This window comes from Calliphora vicina, chromosome 5 (assembly GCF_958450345.1).
Source record: "Calliphora vicina chromosome 5, idCalVici1.1, whole genome shotgun sequence".
In the NCBI taxonomy this organism is placed as follows: Eukaryota; Metazoa; Arthropoda; class Insecta; order Diptera; family Calliphoridae; genus Calliphora; species Calliphora vicina.
Genome location: NC_088784.1, coordinates 8,393,577 through 8,418,491, shown reverse-complemented (window position 1 = coordinate 8,418,491; position 24,915 = coordinate 8,393,577). Strand labels below are relative to the sequence as shown.

Sequence of the window (24,915 nt, the reverse complement as noted above, 5' to 3'; positions counted from 1 at the left end):
TAAATTGTATCAAAATAAATATTATTAAACTGTTTGGAAAGCTTAAATAACTGATTTGTTTGTGCAAATGTGACTTGTCTGGTTCTTGGGATAAACAATTAAATAGAAAATATTGAAATATTGTAATTCAGAACCAATGTCTAAATTTATCTAGTCAGAGCTTTTAATAGCTTTATATTGCATTACATTTACTTTATATTAATTAACTTAAACTTGTTCTTTATTTAATGATTGTCAACATTTTATTGAATTAAATATATGTATTTTTATAATACACTTACATACATCCAGCCATAAACTATTAAAATCAGTTGTAATTTAAACTTCATTGCTTAATGATCGCAACCGGCAAATATGGCAAATATAAAATCTTTACCCCTTGAATTGCAAATAGTGGCCGAAAACGAATTAGCAGAAAAGCCTAACAGAATACCCAGCGACCTGCAGGCCTTGAGAACTTGGATAGAACAGCAACCCCATTTAAATGCCCGATTAGAAGAACAATTTTTAATACAATATTTAAGAGGCTGTAAATATAGTTTGGAAAAGGCCAAAGTGAAAATTGATTTATTTTTCACTTTAAAATCAAAATTTCCGGATTTCTTTAATGTTACCGATATACATGAAGCTAGATTTAGGAAAATGTGGAGTTATAGGTAATTACAAACATAAAATAAATAATTCAACAACAGCAATATAAATTTTTAAACTTTGCTTTTATATTCTAGTTTGGGTATCCCTTTACCCCGACCTCTTAACGACCATGGACCTCGCATTTGTTTTATGAAATTTGAGGAAGATGTTGCCAAAGGTCTGGTGGATTTTGATGATTTATATCGGGTGACAAATGCCATGCACGAAATCTTAATTATGGATGATCCCTATGCCGGCATAAATGGCATTATTTATGTTATCGATTTGAAGAATATAACCATTAATATGGCTTCAAAATATACCCCAACTTTTCTGCGCAAACTTGTGCAATTTTATGAGAAATCTTTGCCGCTGCGTATAAAAGGTGCCCATTTAATAAATACCCCGGTATTTTTCCACAGTGTCATGAGCATTGTGCTGCCGCTGTTGTCGGAGAAACTGAGGGAAAGGGTAAGTTGGGTAAAATATATAGAAATTAAAGACCCAGAAACAGTGATATTAACAGGCAAGGTAAATTGAGAAGTGTGAAATTACAATATTCATGATAAACATCATGTGGTTAAAATCATTAAAGGGAATGTTACAGACACAGAACTAGTCACACGACAGGTTCTTCGGAGTTACAGATCGGTTTTAAATTTAAAAGGGACCACTTTCACTTTGAAATGTACAGTGATGTCATGTTAGAGACCGACATAATTCGGTAGCTCGTTAAAGATTGGAGATATGTTAATGAAAATTAACGTAATGAGTGGTGAGGTGGCTCCTCTCGATTCTATAAAATTTAAAAAAAAATTAACAAAAATTCAGTTTTTATCAGCATGTTAAGCAATTTTATACAATTTTTTTTAAAATTTTTTTTTAAATATTTTTTCTTAATTTTTTTTTTTTAAATAATTTTTTTCACAATTTTTTAATTTAAAAAAAATTTAAATTTATTAGTGAAAACATTTTGATGACAAAAACATGTTTTTCTGAAAAAAAATTCGGGTTCAAAAAATATTATTCCCGATTTTGATACATTGTAGGTCCGACTCTCGATTCTATAAAATTTAAAAAAAAAATTAACAAAAATTCAGTATTTATCAGCATGTTAAGAAGTTTTATCCAAATTTTTTTTTAATTATTTAAAAAAAATTTTAATTTATTTTTTAATTTTAGCGAAAATAATTTGATGACAAAAAAATTTTTTTCTGAAAAAAAAATTCGGATTCAAAAAATATTATTCCCGATTTTGACACATTGTAGGCCCTCGATTCTATAAAATTAAAAAAAAAAATATCAAAAATTCAGTTTTTATCAGCATGTTAAGAAATTGTATCCAAATTTTTTTTAAATTTAAATATTTTTTAATTATTTAAAAAAGAATTTAAATTTATTAATGAAAACAATTTGATGACAAAAAAATTTTTTTCTGAAAAAAATTCGGGTTCAAAAAATATTATTCCCGATTTTGACACATTGTAGGTCCGACTCTCGATTCAATAAAATTTAAATAAAAAAAATTAACAAAAATTTAGTTTTTATCAGCATGTTAAGAAATTTTATGCAAATTTTTTTTTAAAAAATATTTTTTTTCAATTTTTTTAAATATTTTTTTTTCAAAATTTTTTTTTAATTATTTAAAAAAAAAATTTAATTTATTAATAAAAACAATTTTATAACAAAAAAAATTTTTTCTGAAAAAAAAAATTCCGGTTCAAAAAATATTATTCCCGATTTTGGACACATTGTAGGTCCGACTTACTATGACTTACTACTAAAATCGTCTTTAATAATACTAGATTTTTTTTACCAAAAGCCAATTATTACATTAACTAATTCTAAATATTTCTTTCCCTATTTTTCAGATATCTGTTAATGGCCAAAACTATGATAGTTTATATAAAATAATACCCAAACAATATTTCCCCAGCCACTTGGGCGGCGAGAATGGTACGATTGCACAACTTTTTAAGGACTTTGAACAGAAATGGTTGGAGTATGAGAAATATTTTAAGGAAAATGCTAACTATGGCACCAATGAACTATTGAGACCTGGTAAACCGCTCGATTTTGACAGCATGTTTGGTTTGGGAGGCTCCTTTCGTAAATTAGATGTGGATTGAGAAATGGCAGTACATATTAAATATTTATATTGACGGCATCTGCATAACTGAAAGGTTACTGAGTGAAATAATTGTTTTAACTATAATTATGTTTGCTTATTAATAAAAATTATTCACAATTCTATTTAAATGCCTCTTAATTATATCATTAATTATGGACATGATTTGGTTCAGCTTTAATTTTACGCATTATAATTTTGTTTGTATAATGTTTAATTTAATCAATAATTGTGTCATTATTTTAACTACGTTCTGCAGCTAGCTTTACTCTATTAATGTTTAACTGAGTTGTACGTAAAAAAATCCGGTGCTAATTCTAGCTTTCGTAATTCGAATGCTTTTTAACTATCGAGTAAAATTCGTTGGTTAATGAATATCATCATTATAAACAAGGCGAATTTATATACAGAGACCTCAACTTAAGTGCTGATTTGTAGAGCAAAAGTCAAACTCCTTACATAAAAACTTGCTCGTTCAAATAAGTATTTGCTCGTTTACGAATGCAAAATACGAATGTGAATCAAGGTATTGGCGAATTCTTTATTCAAATTCAAAAGCTTAACATTCTCTGATACATCTTTTACTGAAAGTCCAGAATTCGCAACTGCATAAATTCGCCTTGTCCTATTATAAAGATAAGCTAATTTCAATATTAATTTATTGATTTAATTTCATTATGGATTTTGTTCTTAGAAATGGCCATAACATTGACGCTGATCAATATTATAACAAGTGTTTTTTTTAATTTGTTTTACTAGTTTTTTTAGTTTTTATTTAATTAAAAAAAACAGTTTCTCTATAATTTGTGATCGTAAATGAATCATAATTAAATATTGCCTTTAGAATTAAACAGGTTAGTACGTAGTATCTGTGTAGATACATATGGGCAATTCCATGTAATCGTACGTGACATTTGTACACCAATAGGATGGAATAGATTTTGCAAAAATAAGAGTATGTATCTGAAAAATAATTTTGTCGTAATGGTCCATTCAGAGGGTGCTACATTTTTAAAAAATAATAAGTTCTTTCGAAACATTGTTGTCCAGAATATCGAAAGCAATAAGGTTATATCGCACGTGACATAAAACGGAAGTAATTTTGAGATACATGTAGAAATATGCGTAAATTTTCGAATCGTGAGAGGTGTTATGTTTTCATATTTAACCTTTAACTTATGACGTGAAAATTTTTGACATAGTCACAGATGTGGTGTAAATTTTACATCTTATAATTTTACTTTAAAAAACATTTTTTCGTTAATATTTGCTTTTTAACAATAAGATACAACAATTTTAATTTAAAAAATTAAAAAAAGAATGCAAAATGTTATTTGAAACAAAAATGCAGGCACTTTATTTCGCAAGCCTTTTTGATAAAACTTTAAAAAATGAAGAGAGGGTGTAAAATTTAAAGGTTAAATAAAAACAATCACCCTAATCGTGGTTGGCGTAAACGTCATACGCCTTCGACAGTTTCGTACTAGATTAAAGAAACAGTTTGCATTTTATCTTTAATCTAGTACGAAACAGTCGTTGGCGTAAGACGTTTACGCCAACCACGATAAGGGTGAATATTTATACAATTTTATAATAAACAAATAAGATATATTCGGCTGTGCCGAATCTTTTATACCGTTCACCAAATTATACTTCAAAATAAAAAATTTAAATATTTTTATGTGAATAAAATTTTTTTTTCAGTTTTTTAATTTTTTTTGGAAAAAATAATTTTTCGAATTGTTTTTTTTAAATTTAAAAATTTTTTGTTTGTTTTTTAAATTTTTTTTTTGGTGAAAAAAAAATCGGCTTAAAAAATATTTTTTCCAATTTCAAAGGTCTTTGAAATATCTATCATTACATATCCATATTGTCTATATTAATTAAAAAATTTTTTGTTGAAAAAAAAAAATTCGGATTAAAAAATATTTTTTCCGATTTGACCCATAGTAGGTCCAACTTACTATAGTCTTATATACGTTAGATATCCATATTGTCTATATTAATGACTTAGTAATCCAGATATAGGTAAAAAATCGAGGTTGTCCTGGTTTTTTCCTCATATCTCTGCCATTTGTGGACCGATTTTGTAGATTTTAAATAGCAAACTTCTCGAAAGCATGTCTGACAGAATTATTGAAGATTTGGATCCCGAAGACATCAGGGGTCTTCAGAAAATTGATTTCAACAGACAGACGGTTAGTTTTTGCCACTATCTTAGCCGAATTATTAAATTAAAAAAATTCAAGGCCTTATTCATAATCAATTTTTAAATTTATTACAGGTTTATAAAACTAATTTTGTATGAAAATTCTGTTTTATAAACCTTTTATAAAATTAAAAATTCATAGATTAAATATACAGACCTGCCTCAGAATTCTTCAGAAAAATTAAAACGAAAATTTCTTTAGGAATGAAACCACTTGTAACTAAGGAATTGAAACTATTCCGAACAAAATGAGTGACAGGCCTGATAGTAACATTTTATGGGTCGATTATGGGTGGCAACTGGCAGATATTATTTCTGTTGCGAAATTGCCAACCAGAAATGTACGCAACTAAAGTTCGGTTGTCATCCATAAGTAACACATTATTGTTTTCTCCTATTCAAATCAACTTGAAAAAAACTTTTAAATTTTTCAGTCGTGGTTGTCATTCTTGTGGAATTGCCCATATATGACTTGCAGTCGAAGTAGGTATTTAGATAAATAGTGCCTCAATCAATGCACTTACAGAGAATGGTACCCAACGGAAGTAATCGTTTCAGTTTTTCAAACGAGTTACACTCAAAAGTATTAAAAATTTGAGATACTACATATTTATTTAAACTTCTTAAATTTGCAATAATTGATTACAATACAGTATGTTGAAATGCTTTCTTTAGAAATCATTTAATCATCATTTATTTGCAAAATTATTTTTGTTAATAGATAAAAAGTTTCTTAAGTATTTTGTTAGGGCTGGTTCACACACGTCAAGTTTACTAGCGCAAGGCTTGTGTTTGTTGATGAGAGAGGAGGGGAGATTTTAAAGATTTTTCTACTTTAAACTATATACCGATCGACTTAGAATCACTTTCTGAGTCGATTAAACGATGTCCGTCCGTCCGTCCGTCTGGTCGGCTGGCTGTCCATGTAAACCTTGTGCGCAGAGTACAGGTCGCAATTTTGAAAATATTTCGATCAAATTTGGTACATATTATTTTTTCGGCCCAAGGACCAAGCCTATTGAAATCGGTCCATTATTTCACCTAGCCCCCATACAAATGTCCTTCCGAAATTGGACTTTATCGGTCATAAATATTTAATTTATAAATGTATCTCCACAAATTGCGCTCCAAATAAGTTTTATGTATATAAAATTCATGTCACCAAATTTTGTTACGATCGGTCTATAATTAGTCATAGCTCCCATATAGACCCGCTTCCGAAAATCACTTTAACGTGCATATATCGCTTAAAAATGTAGGTATACTCACAAAATTCAACATAGTAAACTTTCATATAGACACAAATCACACGACCTAATTCCATGATGATCGGTCCATAATTGGTCATAGCCCCCATAAAAGGTCCACCTCCGAAAATCACTCAAAAATATAAATTATTGAAATTTTAAAAGAAAAATGTTTTTGCTCTTTTACTTAATGTAGGGTATTATATGGTCGGGCTTGACCGACCATACTTTCTTACTTGCTTTACTTAAACATTTGTTTCAATCTTTATCTTAAACTGTACCTTGCTGAAGTGTATATAAGATTCGGCACAGCCGTATATAAATCTCTTACTTGATTTACACTCATTAAAACAGTTTGAGTACATTTTCTTACTTAGGGAATAGATAAACTTCCCCTCTAGGTGCAAGTTCATAAGTCTGATGATCAAATCAATTAATCTAAAACAACAACAATTATATATTTGAATTTGAGTTTAAATTAATTGAAAAAATATTATTTATTTGCAATATTGCTGCACTCACAATAAAGTCTATAAAAGCTTCATCCAAAAAAAATGCTGGGAAATATTTTAAAGAAATTATCAACTAAAAGTGAAAGAGTATAGAATAGAAATACAATGATTTTAGTTTAATCTAATCGCCTTTCATAAATACAACAGTTTGAAAAAGAAATTATATGTTTTTGATTTAAAACTTGAATGCAGTGTAAAGTGGACACAATGACTAATATTAGACCTCTAACAAAGGAACTACAACAAATAGCCTGTGAGGAACTAAATGAAGTACCCGAAAGAGTGCCACAAGATCTTAAAGATTTCAAAGAATGGCTGGCAAAGCAAACTCATCTAAAAGCCCGTACAGATGAGCAGTTTTTAATAAGTTTCTTAAGAGGCTGTAAGTTTAGTATGGAAAAGGCTAAATTGAAAATTGATAGATATTACACCTTAAAGACCAAATATCCCGATTTTTATACCATACAAAATGTAAAGGATCCAAGAGTAAAGGAATTAGTTGATTTAGGGCAAGTATAAACCATTTGATTCTATTGCAAAAGCATAAATTTCTCTTTTTATTTACTTTAGAGTGGGTATAACCTTGCCCCATCCCTTGAATGTTACCGGTCCTCGTATACTCTATGTACGCACCGGCCTCTATCCCACTGAGACATTTTCTTTTGCCGATGTTATGTGCATTGCCAATGCTCTGCAGGAGATTTGCATGTGGGAGGATGATTATTGTGTGATTTGTGGTTATGTGCAAATTTTAGATATGACCGATTATAGTGCCGCTCATATGCTGCAAATGACGCCGACAGTTGTCAAGAAAATGTCCACATTTGCTGAAGATGCTGTTCCATTGCGTCAGAGAGCCATACATATAATTAATATGCCGGTGGGTTTTGAAAAGGTGTTTAATATGTTGAAACCATTGCTGCCGTTGAAGCAGCAAGAAAGGGTAAGTCCAGAGAAACTGATTGAAATCTGCAAAATTGCACTAAATTAAAATTTTAGACAGACATATCTGTCAGTAACGATTTAAAGAATGCATCTGAAAATCTTTGTAAATTTCAGCTCTAAATCCAATTTATCTTATTCTTTCCCTTGCAGATGTTCGCACACGGCAGCAATTTGGCATCATTATACGAACACATCCCCCAAAAATATTTACCCCAAGAATTGGGTGGTGAAAATGGTTCGCTAGATGAATTAACCCAAGAAATAACCAGAAATTTTGCCAAGCATCATGAATATTTCATGGAAGATCTTAAATATCGGGTAGATGAACAACTACGTGTTAACAAAATTATAAATTATGATAATGTATTTGGTACACAGGGAACATTTCGTAAATTAAATGTAGATTAAAAAATTCATATAAAAAAAATTAAAAATTTTATTTAACGTTTAATATAACATTGGGATTACACAGCTTAAAAATTAATAAACCCCACCACATACTTATGAGTTCTTTTGGGCCAACTTAACAATAACACTCTTAACTTCGGTGTAGTTTTGCAAAGCATATTCACCATTTTCACGACCATGGCCGGACATTTTATAGCCACCGAAGGGCACCTGGGCGCAAAGGGCATTGTAGGTATTAACCCATACGGTACCGGCTCTCAAGCCTTGCACAACATAGTTCACCTTATCGATATCCTTGGAGAATACAGCGGCCGCCAAACCATAATCGGAATTGTTAGCTCTCTCAATGACCTCATCCAATTTCTTGAAACGTATGATTTGCTGGACGGGACCAAAGATTTCCTCACGGGCAATGGTCATGTCATCGTTGACATCAGCAAATACAGTGGGCTCCACGAAGTAGCCGGGCAAACCTTGGGGACGATTGCCGCCAGCCACCAATTTGGCACCTTGTTTTTTGCCGGTATTAATCAAACCCAAAATCTTTTCCATTTGTTCTTCATTTACCTGGGGACCCTGTTCCACATTCAAATCGAAGGGATTGCCCACAGTACGTTTCTTGGCTCTTTCAGCGCTGCGCTCTACAAACTCATCGTAGATTTTATCCTCCACAAAGGTGCGTGAACCAGCACAGCAGCATTGACCCATATTGAAGAACAAACCGAAATGAGAAGTTTCCACAGCATAATCCATATCACTGTCGGCCAAAACAATATTGGGACTTTTGCCGCCCAACTCCAAGGTCACGCGCTTCAAATTGGTCTTACCGGAAGCCTGTTGGATCAATTTGCCCACCTCAGTGGAGCCTGTGAAAGCCACCTTATCAACATCCAAATGATTGGACAAAGCACCACCGGCATCACCAAATCCTGGCAAAACATTGACCACACCCTCGGGGAAGCCAGCTTCCTTAACCAATTGGGCAAAATACAAAGCAGTCAAGCTGGTCTGTTCAGCGGGCTTCAAAACAATACAATTGCCAGTGGCCAATGCGGGACCCAATTTCCAGGCCATCATAAGTATGGGGAAATTCCAGGGAATGATTTGAGCGCACACACCTACAGGTTCGTGGCGGGTATAGCCCATGAAATCTCCATCCATGGGTATGGTTTTGCCATGATTCTTATCGGCCCAGCCGGCAAAGTAACGCAAATTCTTAATAGCCATGGGCAAGTCAACATTGTAAGACATGGCATAGGGTTTGCCATTATCCAAAGTTTCCAAACTCTATGCAAATAAGACAAATTAATTTTATATGTAAATTAAAAATAACAAAATAAAACCTACCGCCATGTACACCTGATCACGTTCCAATAAATCAGCCAAACGATATAATAATTCACCCCTTCTGGAAGCATCCATACGACGCCAGGGAGAACCCAATCTATTTGAGGATAATTTAAAATTATTAGATTTGATTTATTTGTAACTTCATTTCACTTACTTAAAAGCAGCTCTGGCAGCTTTGACCGCCAAATCAACATCTTCTTTGCCGGCACATTGGATTTCGGCTATGGCCTTTTCAGTAGTGGGATTAATGGTCTCAAAGGTTTTACCCGATTTACTTTTGTGCCATTCATTGTTGATGAAAAGCTAAAACGAGGATTTAACATTTGTATAAAAATACTTGCTAAGAATTTGAGCTTGAAAAATGCTGTGTGTTTATGACTTTGAAGTTTTTGACAAATTTGAGTTAAAGATAATTTTCGCGTCAGCTTCCTAACCCCAACGGAAATAAAAGTAGACTAGTGGTCAAACAAAATTTCGGAAATATTTTGTAAATTGTTCGACTACCATATTTTCTTAATCATATTGGAAAAATTACGAAAATAGTCTGTGGCGAATCTTATATACCCTTCACCAAAGTATGCATTAAGATAAATATTAAAAACTATTTTTGTTAAACACAATTTCGGTGAAAAAAATTCGGCAAAAAAAGATTTTGGCGAAAAAAAAAATGTGGAAAAAAGTTTGCTTATATCTCAGCCTTTTGTGGGCCGATTTTCTCGATTTTAAATAACAACCTAAATTGGACCATAGCGGAAATATATCGATTCAGACAGTCGCAGATCCAGCTCAACCATCTGGTGGGGAAATAAATTTGAATTTATTTTTCTATTTTTCCTATTTTATATTAAAACTTTTGGGTTTGGTCGATAATTCGGACCAACTTTGCAATATAATTGAAACGTTTGATTTGTCAGTTTTTCTGCTTTTATTTTGCGTTGAAATTATTGAAATTAACTGATTATTTTAAAACTATGTTTAATCTAACATTAGGGACATTTTTTTATTTTTATTTATTTCCATAACAGCTTTTTTAACATTTTATATTTTCTATTCATGGGGTTTGGGTTTGTTATCTGGCTGAATTTATTTCGCTTTGGAAAGCTTGAAGGTTTGAGATTAGGTATATTTCTATCTTCAGAAAAATTCTATAGGAATAAAACCACTTTCAGTTTTCTATGTGGAATTGATATTTGTTTGTAATAATTTGTAATTCTCCAAATTTCATTATCAAAATCTTTATTTTAGTTTTATACAAAATTTTGTGTATGTATAACATTTTTTCTGTAGAAAAATTTGCGTATAACAGTATTTTCTATAGAAAAACTTGTGTACAACAGTCTTTTCTATAGACAAATGTGTGTAAAACCGATTTTCTATAAAAAATTTATGTATAACAGTTTTTTCTATGGAAAAATTTGTGTATAACAGTTTTTTTTTATTTAGTTAAATAATATGCATAACACAGATAATGTTAAAAATTTAAATAAACAAATAATTATTGCGTAATTCTGTAAAAAGAAAATACATATGCATTTCTTTAAATGATTAAAGATTGAATTGATTAGCTATAAAAATAGAATTGTAAACAATAATTCTACACATACAAATGTACTTTAAAAAAAAATATTGTAACAACGTATTAAATTACATTCCAGATAGACAATTTTCCCTATATTTTAATTAAAATACATCAGCAACAATGCCGGCAGTTCTAGGAGACTGACCCGAACTAGAGATTCTATTCATTTACGGTGACCACTAGTTACATAACTAGTAACTAACACGTGTATGTCCTAAGCAGTGGGTCAATTGAAGCTTTTTAGTTACAATGAGACTGTCTGATAGCTGGTGCGAAGTATTCAACGCATTGGATTCACATTGGAGTCAAGCTAATAATCAGACATTAGTAACAATTACTGTCTATAAGGGATACATTGACTACTTGCTTAACTGCTGGGATTGTTTATTAATAAAAAGCACTAACTATGTATCTGTCATTTACAAAACCCCAGAAGCTGATAAAGATTAAATGCGTGATCAAGATACGATCACTCGATTTTATTTTAATCGGCTTAATTCATCCCAAAATTATTATAAATTTTGTTATTGTCGGCTTTTTATTGCAAATTTTAACTACTTTCCAAACATGCATGAATATTTGTATGTATGTAATTTAATTAAATTACTAAGCAAAATTGTTGATAAACAAACAAACAACTGTCTGTCATCCACTCAACCTCAAAAAGCTGATAATGAGTGCTTTAACCAATCATGCCAGTCTTGTTGTTATTCTTGATTTTAAAATTTTTGTAAATTTTATTTTATTTATACAGGATGAATTTACCGTTATCATTAAAATGATGTTACCGCAATTACAGCAAATACCATTACTGCTAACCTAGCGTTACCGTTAAAATACCATTACCAAAATAATCAACCTTTTAACCGTTTCGAATTGGTATCCAAACTTTATATATTTTTTAAGAATAAAATAAATTTGTGAATTTTGGGAATATTTTTAATCCTATTTGGGGACACCGGAAATATATGTATATCTGGCAACCTGATCTCAGCTACGCGCACACCGGTTTTTTTTCCAAATCTGTTTCATTCTTTATTTTCTGCCCAAGACAACAGAAATTTGTTATTGCCGGCTTTTTTGGTGGCAAACAAAGAAACAGCAACAAAGTCATGCAAAATCTAGGGATTTATTTGCCAAATTCGATCAGCAAAATAGAGAGTGATTCTACTTCAAGGTCATAAACACAAGCTGACTTGCCGTTTGTATGCTTTTCATATCTCGACTGTTTAAGAAGATTGATATGGAAGCATTAAATACACTTTAAGAATAACCAATAAATAATTATCTTTTTTTGCAATTATACAATATGTTTAATGTTCAATGGTACTTACCCCGGTATAAAGAATCTCTGGATTAGTTTTTGGCTCTGGCATGGAAGCAAAGTTGGCGGCAGCATTTGCGCTTTGCAAATTATTTGCCAAAATTCTTCCAGAATTTTTCAAGACATTTGTGTTTTTTAATAAGCGCAACATGGTTTTTTTCAATTTTTTTTTTTAAAATATTTCTATTAAATAACTAAATTTAATTAATCGAATTAAAAGAAAAAAAAGAAATTGCGTTGCAAACGATTTGCCAAACGTCTGCTGAGTAACTACACAAAAAGAAATAAAACATCTGTTTAGATTGGAAAATTTGACAGTCATCAAAAACAATACACAAAAAGCTTTGACTGACAGATAAAAGCTTTATTTGAATTTCACAATAAGAACCGTTAAATTTAAAATTTATGGTAAACAAATTAGAGAATAGGTGGTTGTTTTGCATTTAATTTACTCTACAATTTAGTACTTAATGTAGGTTCTTTACATTAAAATATATGTATGTAAATTGAAACATAGAATTTGGTTTCAAGAATAAATTCAGAACATAGATAAATGCACATAGATCGGTAACTCTATTGTCAAAGACCTAACTCAGTTGTCAAAAACCTATGTGCTGAGAATGTATTAGTAAAAAAAAATATGTTAAAACAAAAACAACACTCGTATGTGTGTAGAGTTGTCAAATATTCGACATATTCTAAAAACCGGTTTTCGAATAATTCGAAAAAGCATAATTTTTAAAAACCGGTTTTCGGTTTTTTCTATCAAAAACCGGTTCGAATAACCGGGTTTTAGCCTTTTTTGTCAATTGGCTTGTAATTTCTACATTTTTCATTTGCGACCCCACAAAGTATATATTTATATTCTGGATCGTTATAGATAGTGAAGTCGATATTGCCATGTCCGTCTGTCCGCCACCATTTGGAAATCAACTTTTCGTGGCCCCCAAATAACTTACATACGTATTCATATATCAATATATCGGGAATTCTTCCGGCTCGATTGCTATTTAAAATCGAGAAAATCGATCCACAAATGGCTGAGATATAAGGAAAAAACCAGGACAACCTCCATTTTTGATCCATATCTGGATTACTAAATTATTAATATAAACAATAGATATCTAATGATAGATATTTCAAAGACCTGTGCAACGACATATACATATGTATAAGGCCATAGTAAGTTGGACCCTACAAGGGTCAAAATCGGAAAAAAATTTTTTTGAATTTTTTTGTCCGAAATTATTTTTCCCCAAAAAAGGTTTTTTAAAAATAAAAAATTAAAAAAAAACTTTTTAAAAAAAATAAAAAACTATTTTTAAGTATAATTTGGTGAAAGGTATATAAGATTCGGCATAGCCGAATATTGCTCTCTTACTTCTTGTATTAAATTTATTAAAAATAATCGCATAAAATCTTAAAATAAATTTTAAAACATATTCGATTTTGTCGAATAATTCGAGACAAAAAAACCGGTTTGTCGAATAACTAGAAAACCGTCCTTTTGTAAAAACCGGTTTAAAAAAACCGGAAAATTAGAAAAAACACGGTTTTTCGAATAATTCGAAAACCGGTTTGACAACTCTGTATGTGTGATTATTTTGAGTAATATTTTTGTTTGTTTTTTTCTAGTTTCCGGTCTATGTTTATTTCTCTACGATTCAGAACTACACCATTTCCAATTGTATTTCAGAAGTTTGTAATTGTGTTTCAGAAATTTCCAATTATATTTCGGAATTTTCTAATTCAATTTCAGAAATTTCCAATTATATTTTTGAATTTCCAATTTGTATTTAAGAAATTTCTAATTGTATTTCAGAATTTTGAATTTGTATTTCAGAAATTTTCAGAAAATTCTAATAGCAGTTCCAATAGAAATTTCTGAAATACAAAGAGGAATTTCTGAAATATAATTGGAAAATTCTGAAATACAATTAGAAACTTTTTCAGTATAAATTTAAACTTCTGAAATACAAATGGAAATTTCTGAAATACAATTAAAAAGTTCTGAAATAGAATTAGAAAGTTCTGAAATATAAATGGAAACTTCTGAAATATAATTGGAATATTCTGAAATATAAATGGAAATTTCTGAAATTCAACTGGAAACATCTGAAATACAATTGGAAATGGTGTACTATGTGTATTGTAACATAAATTATATCACAAAAATTATAAAGAATTGATCCATAACCAAACATAGGATATCATAAGATGGTGGAGTACACCTCGCGGTTCCAAGCGGTGTAATTTTTAATGAATCTTCTGCATATATTCATCTGAATTTGCGAACAGTGTGCATGAGTGTCTGAATAATAAACAACCGATTTTACAAACGCCGCCAAAACAAAATGGCCACCAGAGATTATCAACTGTCAAAGACCTAATTCAGTTATCAAAAATCTAAGTTGGGAGAATGTATTAGTAAAAACCACTTTGTGAAAACAAAAACAACAGTCGTATGTGTGATTATTTTGAGTAATTTTTTTTCTTATTTTTAAAATAAAATATTTTTGCTAAAATTTTAAAGATTTATTAATATTTTAAATAATTTTTTATTCGTATATTAAAGACTCTATAACAAATAAGCATTTCTTATCCTTTACATTATTATACTATTTCAAAATGTGTATTTACAAACCTAGGTTTAATTTTATAAATTAAATATAAACACTTAATCCACATTCAATTTCCTAAACGAACCCTCCATGCCAAATAGATTTTCAAAATCAATTGGCTTACCCGGTCTCAAAGATTCATCAGAGCCATATTTAGTTTCGCTTTCTCTAAAGTAGTCTCTATATTCCATAAATTTCCTTTCGAAATCAGCAATTAATTCGGGTATTGAACCATTTTCACCACCATATTCCTTGGGTAAATATTTTAAAGGTATTGTTTCAAACATTTTCTCATAATTTGTGCCATAGATAACACTCTGAAATTTATATAGTTTCAAATTTATTAAAATTACATATATGTATTATTTTAGATGGCAAACCAAAAACTTACACGTTTAACTTGTTTCTCCGACATCATGGGCTTGACTAGATTATAGAAACCCTCAAATATGGAAGGAGAATTAATAGCTATAAAACCTTTGGGCCTTATAGGTACCGCTTCTTCCGAGAACACTGTCAACTTTTTCATTACATTGAAGTTCATTTGAAAAAAATGCTCTTTAGACCAATCGGTCAAATCCATTATATGCGTGTAACCACTCACAATAAGATTGTCATCTTCCATTAGTGAAATTTCACAGGCAGCCTGATATACACGCATAATTTCAACAAAATCATATTCACTGGGATTATAGCTGCCACTGCGCATCAACATTAAACGTGGACCAGTTTCATTAAGGGGTGTGGGTAATGCTACTGCCACTCCCAGTTTTAGGTACTCCTTTATTTTCTCATCATCCATACCTTTTAGGGTAAATAACTCGGGGTATTTGGAGCGCAATGTATAGAATTTATCTATTTTCGATTTAGCCTTTTCCAAACTATACTTACAGCCGCGCAAAAATGCCACTAGAAATTGATCATCTGTGCGGGCTCTCAGATGGGGTTGTTGTTGTATCCATGTTCTGAGAGTTTCTATATCGGCATCAATACGTGAGGGATCTTCATTTAGTTCTCCGATGGCTATTTTTTGGAGAACCGGCGGTAAAGGTCTAATTTTGGACATTTTAACTGTTTCAGTGCAATCTTTTGAATGTTGGTTTTGTTTGAAAATAAATTGTACTTTCAGTTGTATAGAAAACGTGAATATTGATAATGAATTTAACGATTTTTTTCTATTTGTTTAAACTAATCGCTATTTTCGATAGGGCATTTGATATAAATATATATAATATTGATAAGATTACTTTAGAAGAAACACTAAACTCACTTTATTTAAACAACATTGTTTATAGATATACAATATTTTATCTAAATAACTTTTTATTTTCAATAAAATATGGCTTGTTTTTAAAAGGTTTCCACCAATAGTTATTGCCATAGAGAAATAGAATTAGAGCGGAAACTAGAAACAAAACTCAAACAAAAATATTACTCTAAATAATCACATTTGCTAGTGTTTTACTAATAATATGTTTACTAACACATTTCACCAATAAGGTTTTTGACAACTGAGTTAGGTCTTTGGTCTTTCAGGAGAGTTTCCAATATATGTGTATTTATTGATGATTATTGCTTTACACTTAGATATTTGTTAATATTTTTTAGTTTTGAATTTAGTTTATATCAAAAATTTGTAGCATATTGTATTTTAATAATATTGATATTTTTATGACTAATCAGTTTAGGTGTTGAGGATTTTTTCTCAGAACAAAATAGTTCGAGAGTTCATTCCTGCTGAATAAACTTGCGCATAAGATCCAGTCTGTTGTTATATTTGCCTTGTATCAGTTTCGTTAATCGGTTGTTGTTCCAGCTAAGTTGATGATTGGTCTCCTGTAGCTGGTCTAGGATAATTGGGCTGCCATCTGTTGTTGCCTAGAAACAAGGCCCTCTGTGTATTTGGTGTAGTGGTGAGGAATTTTGCTAATCTTTGATTCCCACCTGACCTTTACCATGATGTTATCCTCTTTTCCAGTGGGAGGAGTGGTCAGGGGGCTTCTTGGATGGATTGGTTAGAGGGTGTTAATTTTTAAAAACTCGAAAACCATGATGAACATTTTTCGTCCTCTGCCAGGGATCGAACCTGGGGTGCTTGGTTTTGTAGGCAAGCACTTTAACCACTTTCTTTTACAAGAGCCCAATACATTTCCAGAGGCCGAAGTTCTGGACAGTTGGGTGGATTTGCCTCCCGTGGTACGAAATTGACACTAGTGTTTGAATACCACTCAAGTGGCTTTTTTCCATAGTGGCATGATGCCAAATCGGGTCAAAAATATGGAGGCACTCTGTGGTGTTTTAAAAAAGGTAAAATCCGTTTTTGTACACACTCCATCAAAAATGACTGAATTGATTTGGTAGAGCCCCACTCGAAAAACGGGATTTGGAAAACCCCGGGATTTCAAATTAAAAAATCCCGTATTTCGGGATTTAGAAAACCCCGGTATTTTCGGGATTTAGAAAACCCCGGTATTTTCGGGAACGGGATTCCCCGTTTGGCACCTCTACTTGCCACACAAGGGAATTTTGTTTGTGTTTTTGTCCGGTATTGTTCTTGATCATTACCTCGTCCATCAGCCATATAAAAATCTTCACCCGGAAGTTGTGAAAATAATCCAACACATAAATTTCATCATCCATCTAAATTTTACCTAAATTTTTTCGTTCGTTCTTTTGATTCCAAGTTCTTTACCGAATTGCATTCCGGAACTTTCTGAACTTTATACGACATAAATCCAGCATTAGCTTTAGCTCTGCTCAAAAAATGAATCAGAGCATTTATCTTTACGAGTTGCTATTCTGTTAGACCTTTTTTTCCTCCTGATCCAGGTTTCCTTTCAAAGTTCAAGTCATCCCTTTACTGTTTAATAGTGTGACGAAGAACCATCAGATCTTTAGCTATTTTTTTGAAAGTCCATGTTGGATTTTTTTGAAAAGTTTTAAATAATGATTTATAAAATCATAATTTTGAAAGCTAACGTAATTAAAAAAATAAAAATTTGTGGGGCCTATGATTTATCGTAGTCGCACCTTATAAATCTTTCTAAGATTATTGACATTATTAAATTTGGAAGGATTAAAACTACAGTGTAACATGTCTATTCAAATACCACTATATATTATAAACTCCTTAAAATAGTTAAATTTGAACAACCACAAAAATATTGTATACTTACTTTCTTATTGAAAAAACTTTATTGGTTTTTGACTTAATTATTATTTAACAATTCCCGGGAATTCCGAAGATTTCTTTATTATTTCCCGATTAGGAAATTAAGAATCCTAGATACAACATACCCAAGACGAATAAACTAAGAAGAACTTTATACAAAGTTTTCGTTCGGCTGGAATTAATAATATTTTTTAGACACGAACTATTTATTATGAATTGTTTAAAAATAATTGAAGATACAATAATTAAATAGAATATCTAAAACAAATTACCCCCTGTCTATACCTGATAAATTTGTATCATGATAAACATCAAAATGGTTGTCAAGATAAAAAATTATCAGGTATAGTCTCCATTTATTAGTATTATTGATATAATTGTTAGTGCTTTTGCACAGACAACTTTGTCTTGACAACAAACGTCATTAATAGTTATGATAAATATTTGTCAAGTATAGACAGGGGGTTATAAACTAACCACCTTAATTAATAACTTTATTCAATACTAAACTTAATCCACATTCAATTTTCTAAATGAACCTTCCATGCCAAATAGATTTTCAAAATCTATAGGTTTGCCGGGTCTCAAATGTTCTAAGGTGCCATATTTGGCATCCTCAGTAAAATACTCCTTATAGTCATTGAATTTCTTTTCCCATTCGGCAATTATTTCGGGTATCGAACCATTTTCACCGCCATATTCTTTGGGCAAATACTTCAAAGGAACCTTTTCATACATTTGCTCATAATTCGAAGCATAGATGGTCATCTAATTTTATAAACAAATAAATTTAAGTAAAATATTTTACAAATTTCCTACCAACAGTTAACTCACTCTATTAACTTGCTTCTCCGACATCATGGGCTTTAACATATTAAATATGGATTCAAATACAGAGGGTACATTAATCATTAAAGAGGCTTTGGGTCTCAAAGGCATGGCTTCTTCGGAATACACAGTAATTTTCTTCATATGACTGGGATTGAATTGATAGAAATGTTCTTTAGTCCAACCGCTTAAATCACCGATGTGTATGAAACCATTAACAATGGCATAATCATCCTCCCACATTAGTATGTCATTGCAGGCCTGGGCTACGCGCATTATATCAAGCAGAGTATACTTCTTGGGATCATATATGCCATTACGTATGAGCATAATTCTAGGGCCATCTTCATTTAAGGGTTTGGGCAATACCAAGCCCACACTAATAATGGTTTTTGTTATTAGTAGAAATATTATTCATTATTCGAAAACCTACCTACCCCAATCTAACAATTTCTTGGTACTTAGGATCGTTGACATCTCCCAAGGTAAAAAATTCCGGAAATTTTGATCTCAATGTATAATATTTATCTATTTTAGATTTGGCCTTTTCCAAACTGAATTTACAGCCGCGCAAAAATGCCAACAAAAATTGATCATCGGTGCGTGCGTTTAAATGAGGTTGCTGTTTGATCCAGGTTTTTAGGGATTCAATGTCGGCCTCCAAACGCTTGGGATCCTCATTTAGTTCTTCAATGGCAACTTTTTGTAGATTCGGTGGTAAGGGTCGTACCTTGGCCATAATTTTGTTTTAAATTATTAACAATTTATTTAAAAGTTAACTGCTTTATTCAGCTTTTAATAAAAAACTGCTTAGAAAAAGAGATGTGTGTGAAGTTCAGGGAAATTTAAGTGCTAAATATTGATAAGCATAATATGTATAGACTATAACACCTTCAAATATACGATAAGAACTTTATATTTAAAAAATAGTCAGTTTTACCAATAAAAATATTAAGAGAATGTTGTGTTATAATGGTTCTGGTAGTGCGCTACATATATGCAACAATTTAATTGTAAATATACAATACTGAATTTGTTAGCATCAAATTTTATATTTCTAGCTTTCAAAAACTAAAGTCCATATACAAAAGGAAAAGTACTTTAAGTCCAACCTGATTCATACTTCAACTATATCATATACAATTCAAAAATATCCATTAAGTCCCCCTTCGTGGATTCTAACTCATTCAGGATCATGTGTGCTAATTTCACAATTCTAGGTCCATTATTATAAAATATTCAAAAAGTCATTAGAATAAGAAAAAATGTAATTAAAAAATTTCCGTTTTATCCAAAAAGTTCCATTAGACAAACTCAGGCGTGGATCCAGGGGGGTGTATAAAGGAAATTATACAACCCCCTCCCCCAGGGTTCATTACGATATATTATTTTAGGATTAAAAAACGATCCACAAAGTCCCCCCTTAGATTATCAGTCAGTACGATATATGCTTAATTTCATGTTTCTAGCTACAATACTAGAGAAAATCCAAAAAGTTCCTTTATATAAATGGAAAATTTTCCTCTCAAAACCGAGATGTTTTAATATAAAAAAGGAAAAAACGAAAAATGTAATATAAATTTAAATTTATGTCACCAAGAGCACACCACCCACTCCCCAAATGGTTGACCTGGATCCGCGCCTGGATAAGCGAATAAGATTATAAGTAGGGTATTCGAATTATTCGATTTTTCTTCGAATAAAACGAATAATTCGAATAAGAGATTTTAACTTGTTCGAATAATTCGATCACACGTTTAAAATTAATCGAATTATTCGAATAATTTAAATTTTTTTAAAAAAGTAAAGAATGAAGTTTGGATTTCGGTTTTTTAATATTTTAAAGAAAAGAAAAACAAAAAATAACGTTAAAGTTAACAATTCAAATATTGATAATGTTAAAAAACATTCGAAAACAAAGTCCATCATTAAATATTCAACAGAAATATTCTGATCAGATTAACTCCCGAACAATCTACAAAACATTTAAGATCATGGCCATCATCTATTTCAATGTCATCCTCAATATCACTATTTTTATTCCGTACCTTTTATTTTCATTGGTTCAAGTCCTAAGTTAAAAATTTTTAAAGATTTGTTTTTAGAATTGTAACTTCATGCAGTAATATTTATATATTTATAGAATGAGCTATCGGAACACTCATCTACAGTGATCGAAAGTCCCTTTGTCTTTAGTTATTTGTCGAATTTCAACTCCACAATACAATACAATTTTTGTGAGTCATTATTACCCAGTAAGCACCAAAGCCCCAAAAATTCAAGCACTTGAACATTTTGTTGGAATTTGACTTGAATGCAAATGTAATTATACTTTAGACATGAAAAATATTTGAAAATTTATTTATTTTTCAAACAAAAAACATATGGCTTAAATTTATGTTTCCTTTTTACTGGAGAATGCTATTGAAATAAAGTGTTATACAACTGTAATTCAATTGCTTGACTATAATTCAAGGCTTGAATTACACTTGCTTTCAACTTGAATTCCAGTAAAAATGCTTATTGGGTACTTATTTAAATTTGTGGGGCCTATGATTTATCGTAGTCGCACCTTATAAATCTTTCTAAGATTATTGACATTATTAAATTTGGAAGGATTAAAACTACAGTGTAACATGTCTATTCAAATACCACTATATATTATAAACTCCTTAAAATAGTTAAATTTGAACAACCACAAAAATATTGTATACTTACTTTCTTATTGAAAAAACTTTATTGGTTTTTGACTTAATTATTATTTAACAATTCCCGGGAATTCCTGTAATTCAATTGCTTGACTATAATTCAAGGCTTGAATTACACTTGCTTTCAACTTGAATTCCAGTAAAAATGCTTATTGGGTACTTATTTAAATTTGAAATTATGAAAAATTTTAAGCAATTTAATAAATTTAAATATATGTGAACATTTATCCGTTTTATGTTTTATGTCCATTTTTAAATTGTTCGAATAATTATTCGTAAGAAATTATTCGATTAATCGAACGATCATTAGTCGAATGAATACCCTAGTTATAACACATTCAGGACTAAATGTACCTAATTCCAGGTTCATTATGATAAATTATTTCAAAAGTACCATTAGAATTACGAAAAAGTCCCACAAATTCACCCCCATAGGTTCCCACTCAGGCCCATTATTACAGAAAATACAAATAGTACCTTAATACCATTAATATCCCTATCCTTGATTCACTCAGAAGCATATCAGCAATTTAAATAATTTAAGGCATTAAAAAAGTACCTTAAGTAGAAAAAGTACCAATTTCCCTCTTTAACTCCCGACAAATTTGAAATATCCAAATACAGATATATAAATAGATTCAAATCTGAGTTCATGTACTCAAGAAAAGATATGTTTTAAAAAAAAGTACCAAACTGTTTTCTGCTTTCGCACTCCAGTTCCAAATAACAGTCTATTGGTTTAATTTTGTATGACTGGAGCAAGTAATGTTAAACATTTTATCAAAATAGGCTTAACAATTTAGAATAAAATTTATTTTCCTGTATGTTTATCCCTTAAGCAGTGGAATTTCCAAAAAGAACCAAATTTATTTTGCTTGATAAATAAACAATGCGATTTAAAATATATTTCTATGTTTATAAGGTGCTAAAAAAAGTACCAAAATACAGTTTTTATCTGTTTTCTTCCCTAAAGGGTCGAAGTTCCAAAAAGTACCAAAATCCCGGCTGCTCTTTTTTAATGGATGAAGACGCAGCGTAATTATTTTTTGTCTGTATTAACTTAGAAGATATATAAGTCTATTTATTTTTGGTACTTTCAAAAAAATTCAAATAAATTTCAGTATCGTAGTGTCAATTTATAGAAAATAATATCTTAGAATAAAAGTACCAAAAATAAATACATTGTTAACATCTTAAGTGATCGAATTTCCAAAAAGTACTAAATATAAATAAAGCATGCGATGAATTTGTTTTTATTTTCATTGGTTTAATAAATGTTTAAAAACGTACCAAAATTCAGTTTTCACCCGCTTTTTACCCTAAAAGGTTCGAATTTGCAAATAGTATCAAGCACATATTTGCTCTTGTTTTAAATGGAAGACGCATTTTAAATGTATTTTTATCTGTTTTAATTTAGAAGATATATGGTTTCAAAATTTACCCTTTTTACATTTGAATTTAAAAAATTCCTTCTTAGTGGATCTATATAGAGAGATATAAACCTACTATTCAATAGCATGCCTAATAACTCTAGCTACTTTTATTTATCTTTCAAGTAATGATTGCAATTGTAACTCAATTTAAAGTCCGTACAACCTGTTTTTCAAACCCCCAACAGAAACCCCTTATCAAATATTCTTTTATTTTTATAGTTGTGTATTTATTTGCGCCCTATAAAATAATTTACATTTATTTATTAACAAACAATAACCTTTGTTTAACTGGCGTCAAAACAATGGATAACAATTGGCTAAAAGTTGTCAAGACGTTAAGATATCAAAGAACACTGGAAATACCATGTCGAAAATACGTCCATTACCACCATGGCTGCAAAAAGTGGCCATTGAAGAATTAAATGAAGATCCCAGCAGAATTGAAAATGATTTACAAACACTAAAGACCTGGATAGATCAACAGCCCCATTTGAGAGCACGTACCGATGATCAATTTCTGTTGGCCTTTTTGAGGGGCTGTAAATATAGTTTGGAAAAGGCTAAATCGAAAATTGATAAATACTATATGTTAAGATCAAAATTTCCCGAATTGTTTGCTTTAAGAGATTTGGATGATGATAAAATAAAGGAAATTATAAGAATTGGGTAAGAAATTTATTAACAAATTAACTTAAATGTTTAAAAATTTTATTTCACAATTTTACAATAGTTTTGGTGTGGTGCTGCCTACACCCTTAAATGAAACTGGTCCCAGAATTATGCTAGTACGCAATGGCATTTATGATCCTAATAAATATGATTTTCTTGATATAATGCGCGTGGCCCAGGCTTATAATGAGATCATTATGTGGGAAGATGATGTGGCCATTATAAATGGTTTTGTTCATATATCCGACTTGAAAGGCTGGACCAAACAACACTTCTTTAAAGTAACACCCAGTATGATGAAAAAAGTAATGGTTTATTCCGAAGATGCCATGCCCTTAAGACCCAAAGCCTCGCATGTGATTAATGCCCCCTCTGTTTTTGAGTCCGTTTTTAATGTGTTCAAGCATCTGATGACGGAAAAACAAGTGAATAGGGTAAGTTTTGAATCATATATTTGTTAAACTGTTAAACAGATGTTTCGAAACCTATTTACAGATGACTATTTATGGCTCGAATATTGAGAAAATGTATGAAAAAATCCCCTTGAAATATTTACCCAAAGAATATGGTGGTGAAAATGGTTCTATACCCGAACTAATTGCGGAATGGGAACAGAAAATTTTATCGTATAGAGATTATTTTCTAGAAGAGGCCAACTATGGTACCGATGAGCACTTAAGGCCTGGTAAACCTATTGATTTTGATAATATTTTTGGTATGGAAGGTTCATTTAGGAAATTGAATGTTGATTAAATAAAAAGTTATGATTTTTAAGTAAAAATTTATTAGAATTTATCTATATCTATAAGTATATCTAAAAAGAAGTGTACACTTTGATGTCGCCACTAACTGCGGAAACGGAAAATTGATTTCAACCGATTTCAGAGTACGTTGGGGATGGTCTGTAGATGGTTTATCGGCCCAGTGGTTCCGGAGATATGGCATTTAGATTTTACTATATATTCCATATTATGATTTTTTATTGTCACTTGAAAAGTTATCAAACCATTGCTCACTTTTTTCGATTTATCTAAAATCGGAAAACGGCTGAACCGATTTGAAATTTTAACAATATGGGGAATAATAAAATGTTACCTTTTAAATTATTTATTTGTCAGCCAACATCTGGCCAATACTGTAAGGTATTGG

At 30.8% G+C, this 24,915-nt stretch overlaps 5 protein-coding genes across 5 annotated transcripts; 2 read left to right on the top strand and 3 right to left on the bottom strand.

The window, feature by feature from the left end:
* Positions 1 to 330: 330 nt before the first annotated feature.
* Positions 331 to 8,830, top strand: LOC135959887 (uncharacterized). Its single transcript, XM_065511010.1, has 6 exons — positions 331 to 656; positions 729 to 1,104; positions 2,505 to 2,759; positions 6,922 to 7,238; positions 7,297 to 7,672; positions 7,825 to 8,830. The coding sequence occupies exons 1-6, from the start codon at positions 355 to 357 to the stop codon at positions 8,080 to 8,082; spliced, it is 1,884 nt and encodes a 627-aa protein (XP_065367082.1). The 5' UTR covers positions 331 to 354; the 3' UTR covers positions 8,083 to 8,830.
* On the bottom strand, positions 8,087 to 12,591 carry Aldh (Aldehyde dehydrogenase). The gene is made up of 4 exons (XM_065511037.1): positions 12,346 to 12,591; positions 9,587 to 9,735; positions 9,430 to 9,526; positions 8,087 to 9,369 (listed from the first exon to the last, which is right to left on the bottom strand). Exons 1-4 carry the CDS (start codon positions 12,484 to 12,486, stop codon positions 8,176 to 8,178), a joined length of 1,581 nt encoding a protein of 526 aa, XP_065367109.1. The 5' UTR covers positions 12,487 to 12,591; the 3' UTR covers positions 8,087 to 8,175.
* Positions 12,592 to 14,928: 2,337 nt separating this feature from the next.
* Positions 14,929 to 16,044, bottom strand: LOC135959901 (alpha-tocopherol transfer protein-like). Its single transcript, XM_065511038.1, has 2 exons — positions 15,348 to 16,044; positions 14,929 to 15,273 (listed from the first exon to the last, which is right to left on the bottom strand). The coding sequence occupies exons 1-2, from the start codon at positions 16,020 to 16,022 to the stop codon at positions 15,013 to 15,015; spliced, it is 936 nt and encodes a 311-aa protein (XP_065367110.1). The 5' UTR covers positions 16,023 to 16,044; the 3' UTR covers positions 14,929 to 15,012.
* Positions 16,045 to 18,574: 2,530 nt separating this feature from the next.
* LOC135959903 (alpha-tocopherol transfer protein-like) lies at positions 18,575 to 19,749 on the bottom strand. Its single transcript, XM_065511040.1, has 3 exons — positions 19,394 to 19,749; positions 18,963 to 19,335; positions 18,575 to 18,896 (listed from the first exon to the last, which is right to left on the bottom strand). Exons 1-3 carry the CDS (start codon positions 19,693 to 19,695, stop codon positions 18,639 to 18,641), a joined length of 933 nt encoding a protein of 310 aa, XP_065367112.1. The 5' UTR covers positions 19,696 to 19,749; the 3' UTR covers positions 18,575 to 18,638.
* Positions 19,750 to 23,419: 3,670 nt separating this feature from the next.
* Positions 23,420 to 24,530, top strand: LOC135959902 (alpha-tocopherol transfer protein-like). Its single transcript, XM_065511039.1, has 3 exons — positions 23,420 to 23,763; positions 23,828 to 24,200; positions 24,262 to 24,530. The coding sequence occupies exons 1-3, from the start codon at positions 23,462 to 23,464 to the stop codon at positions 24,517 to 24,519; spliced, it is 933 nt and encodes a 310-aa protein (XP_065367111.1). The 5' UTR covers positions 23,420 to 23,461; the 3' UTR covers positions 24,520 to 24,530.
* Positions 24,531 to 24,915: the final 385 nt, after the last annotated feature.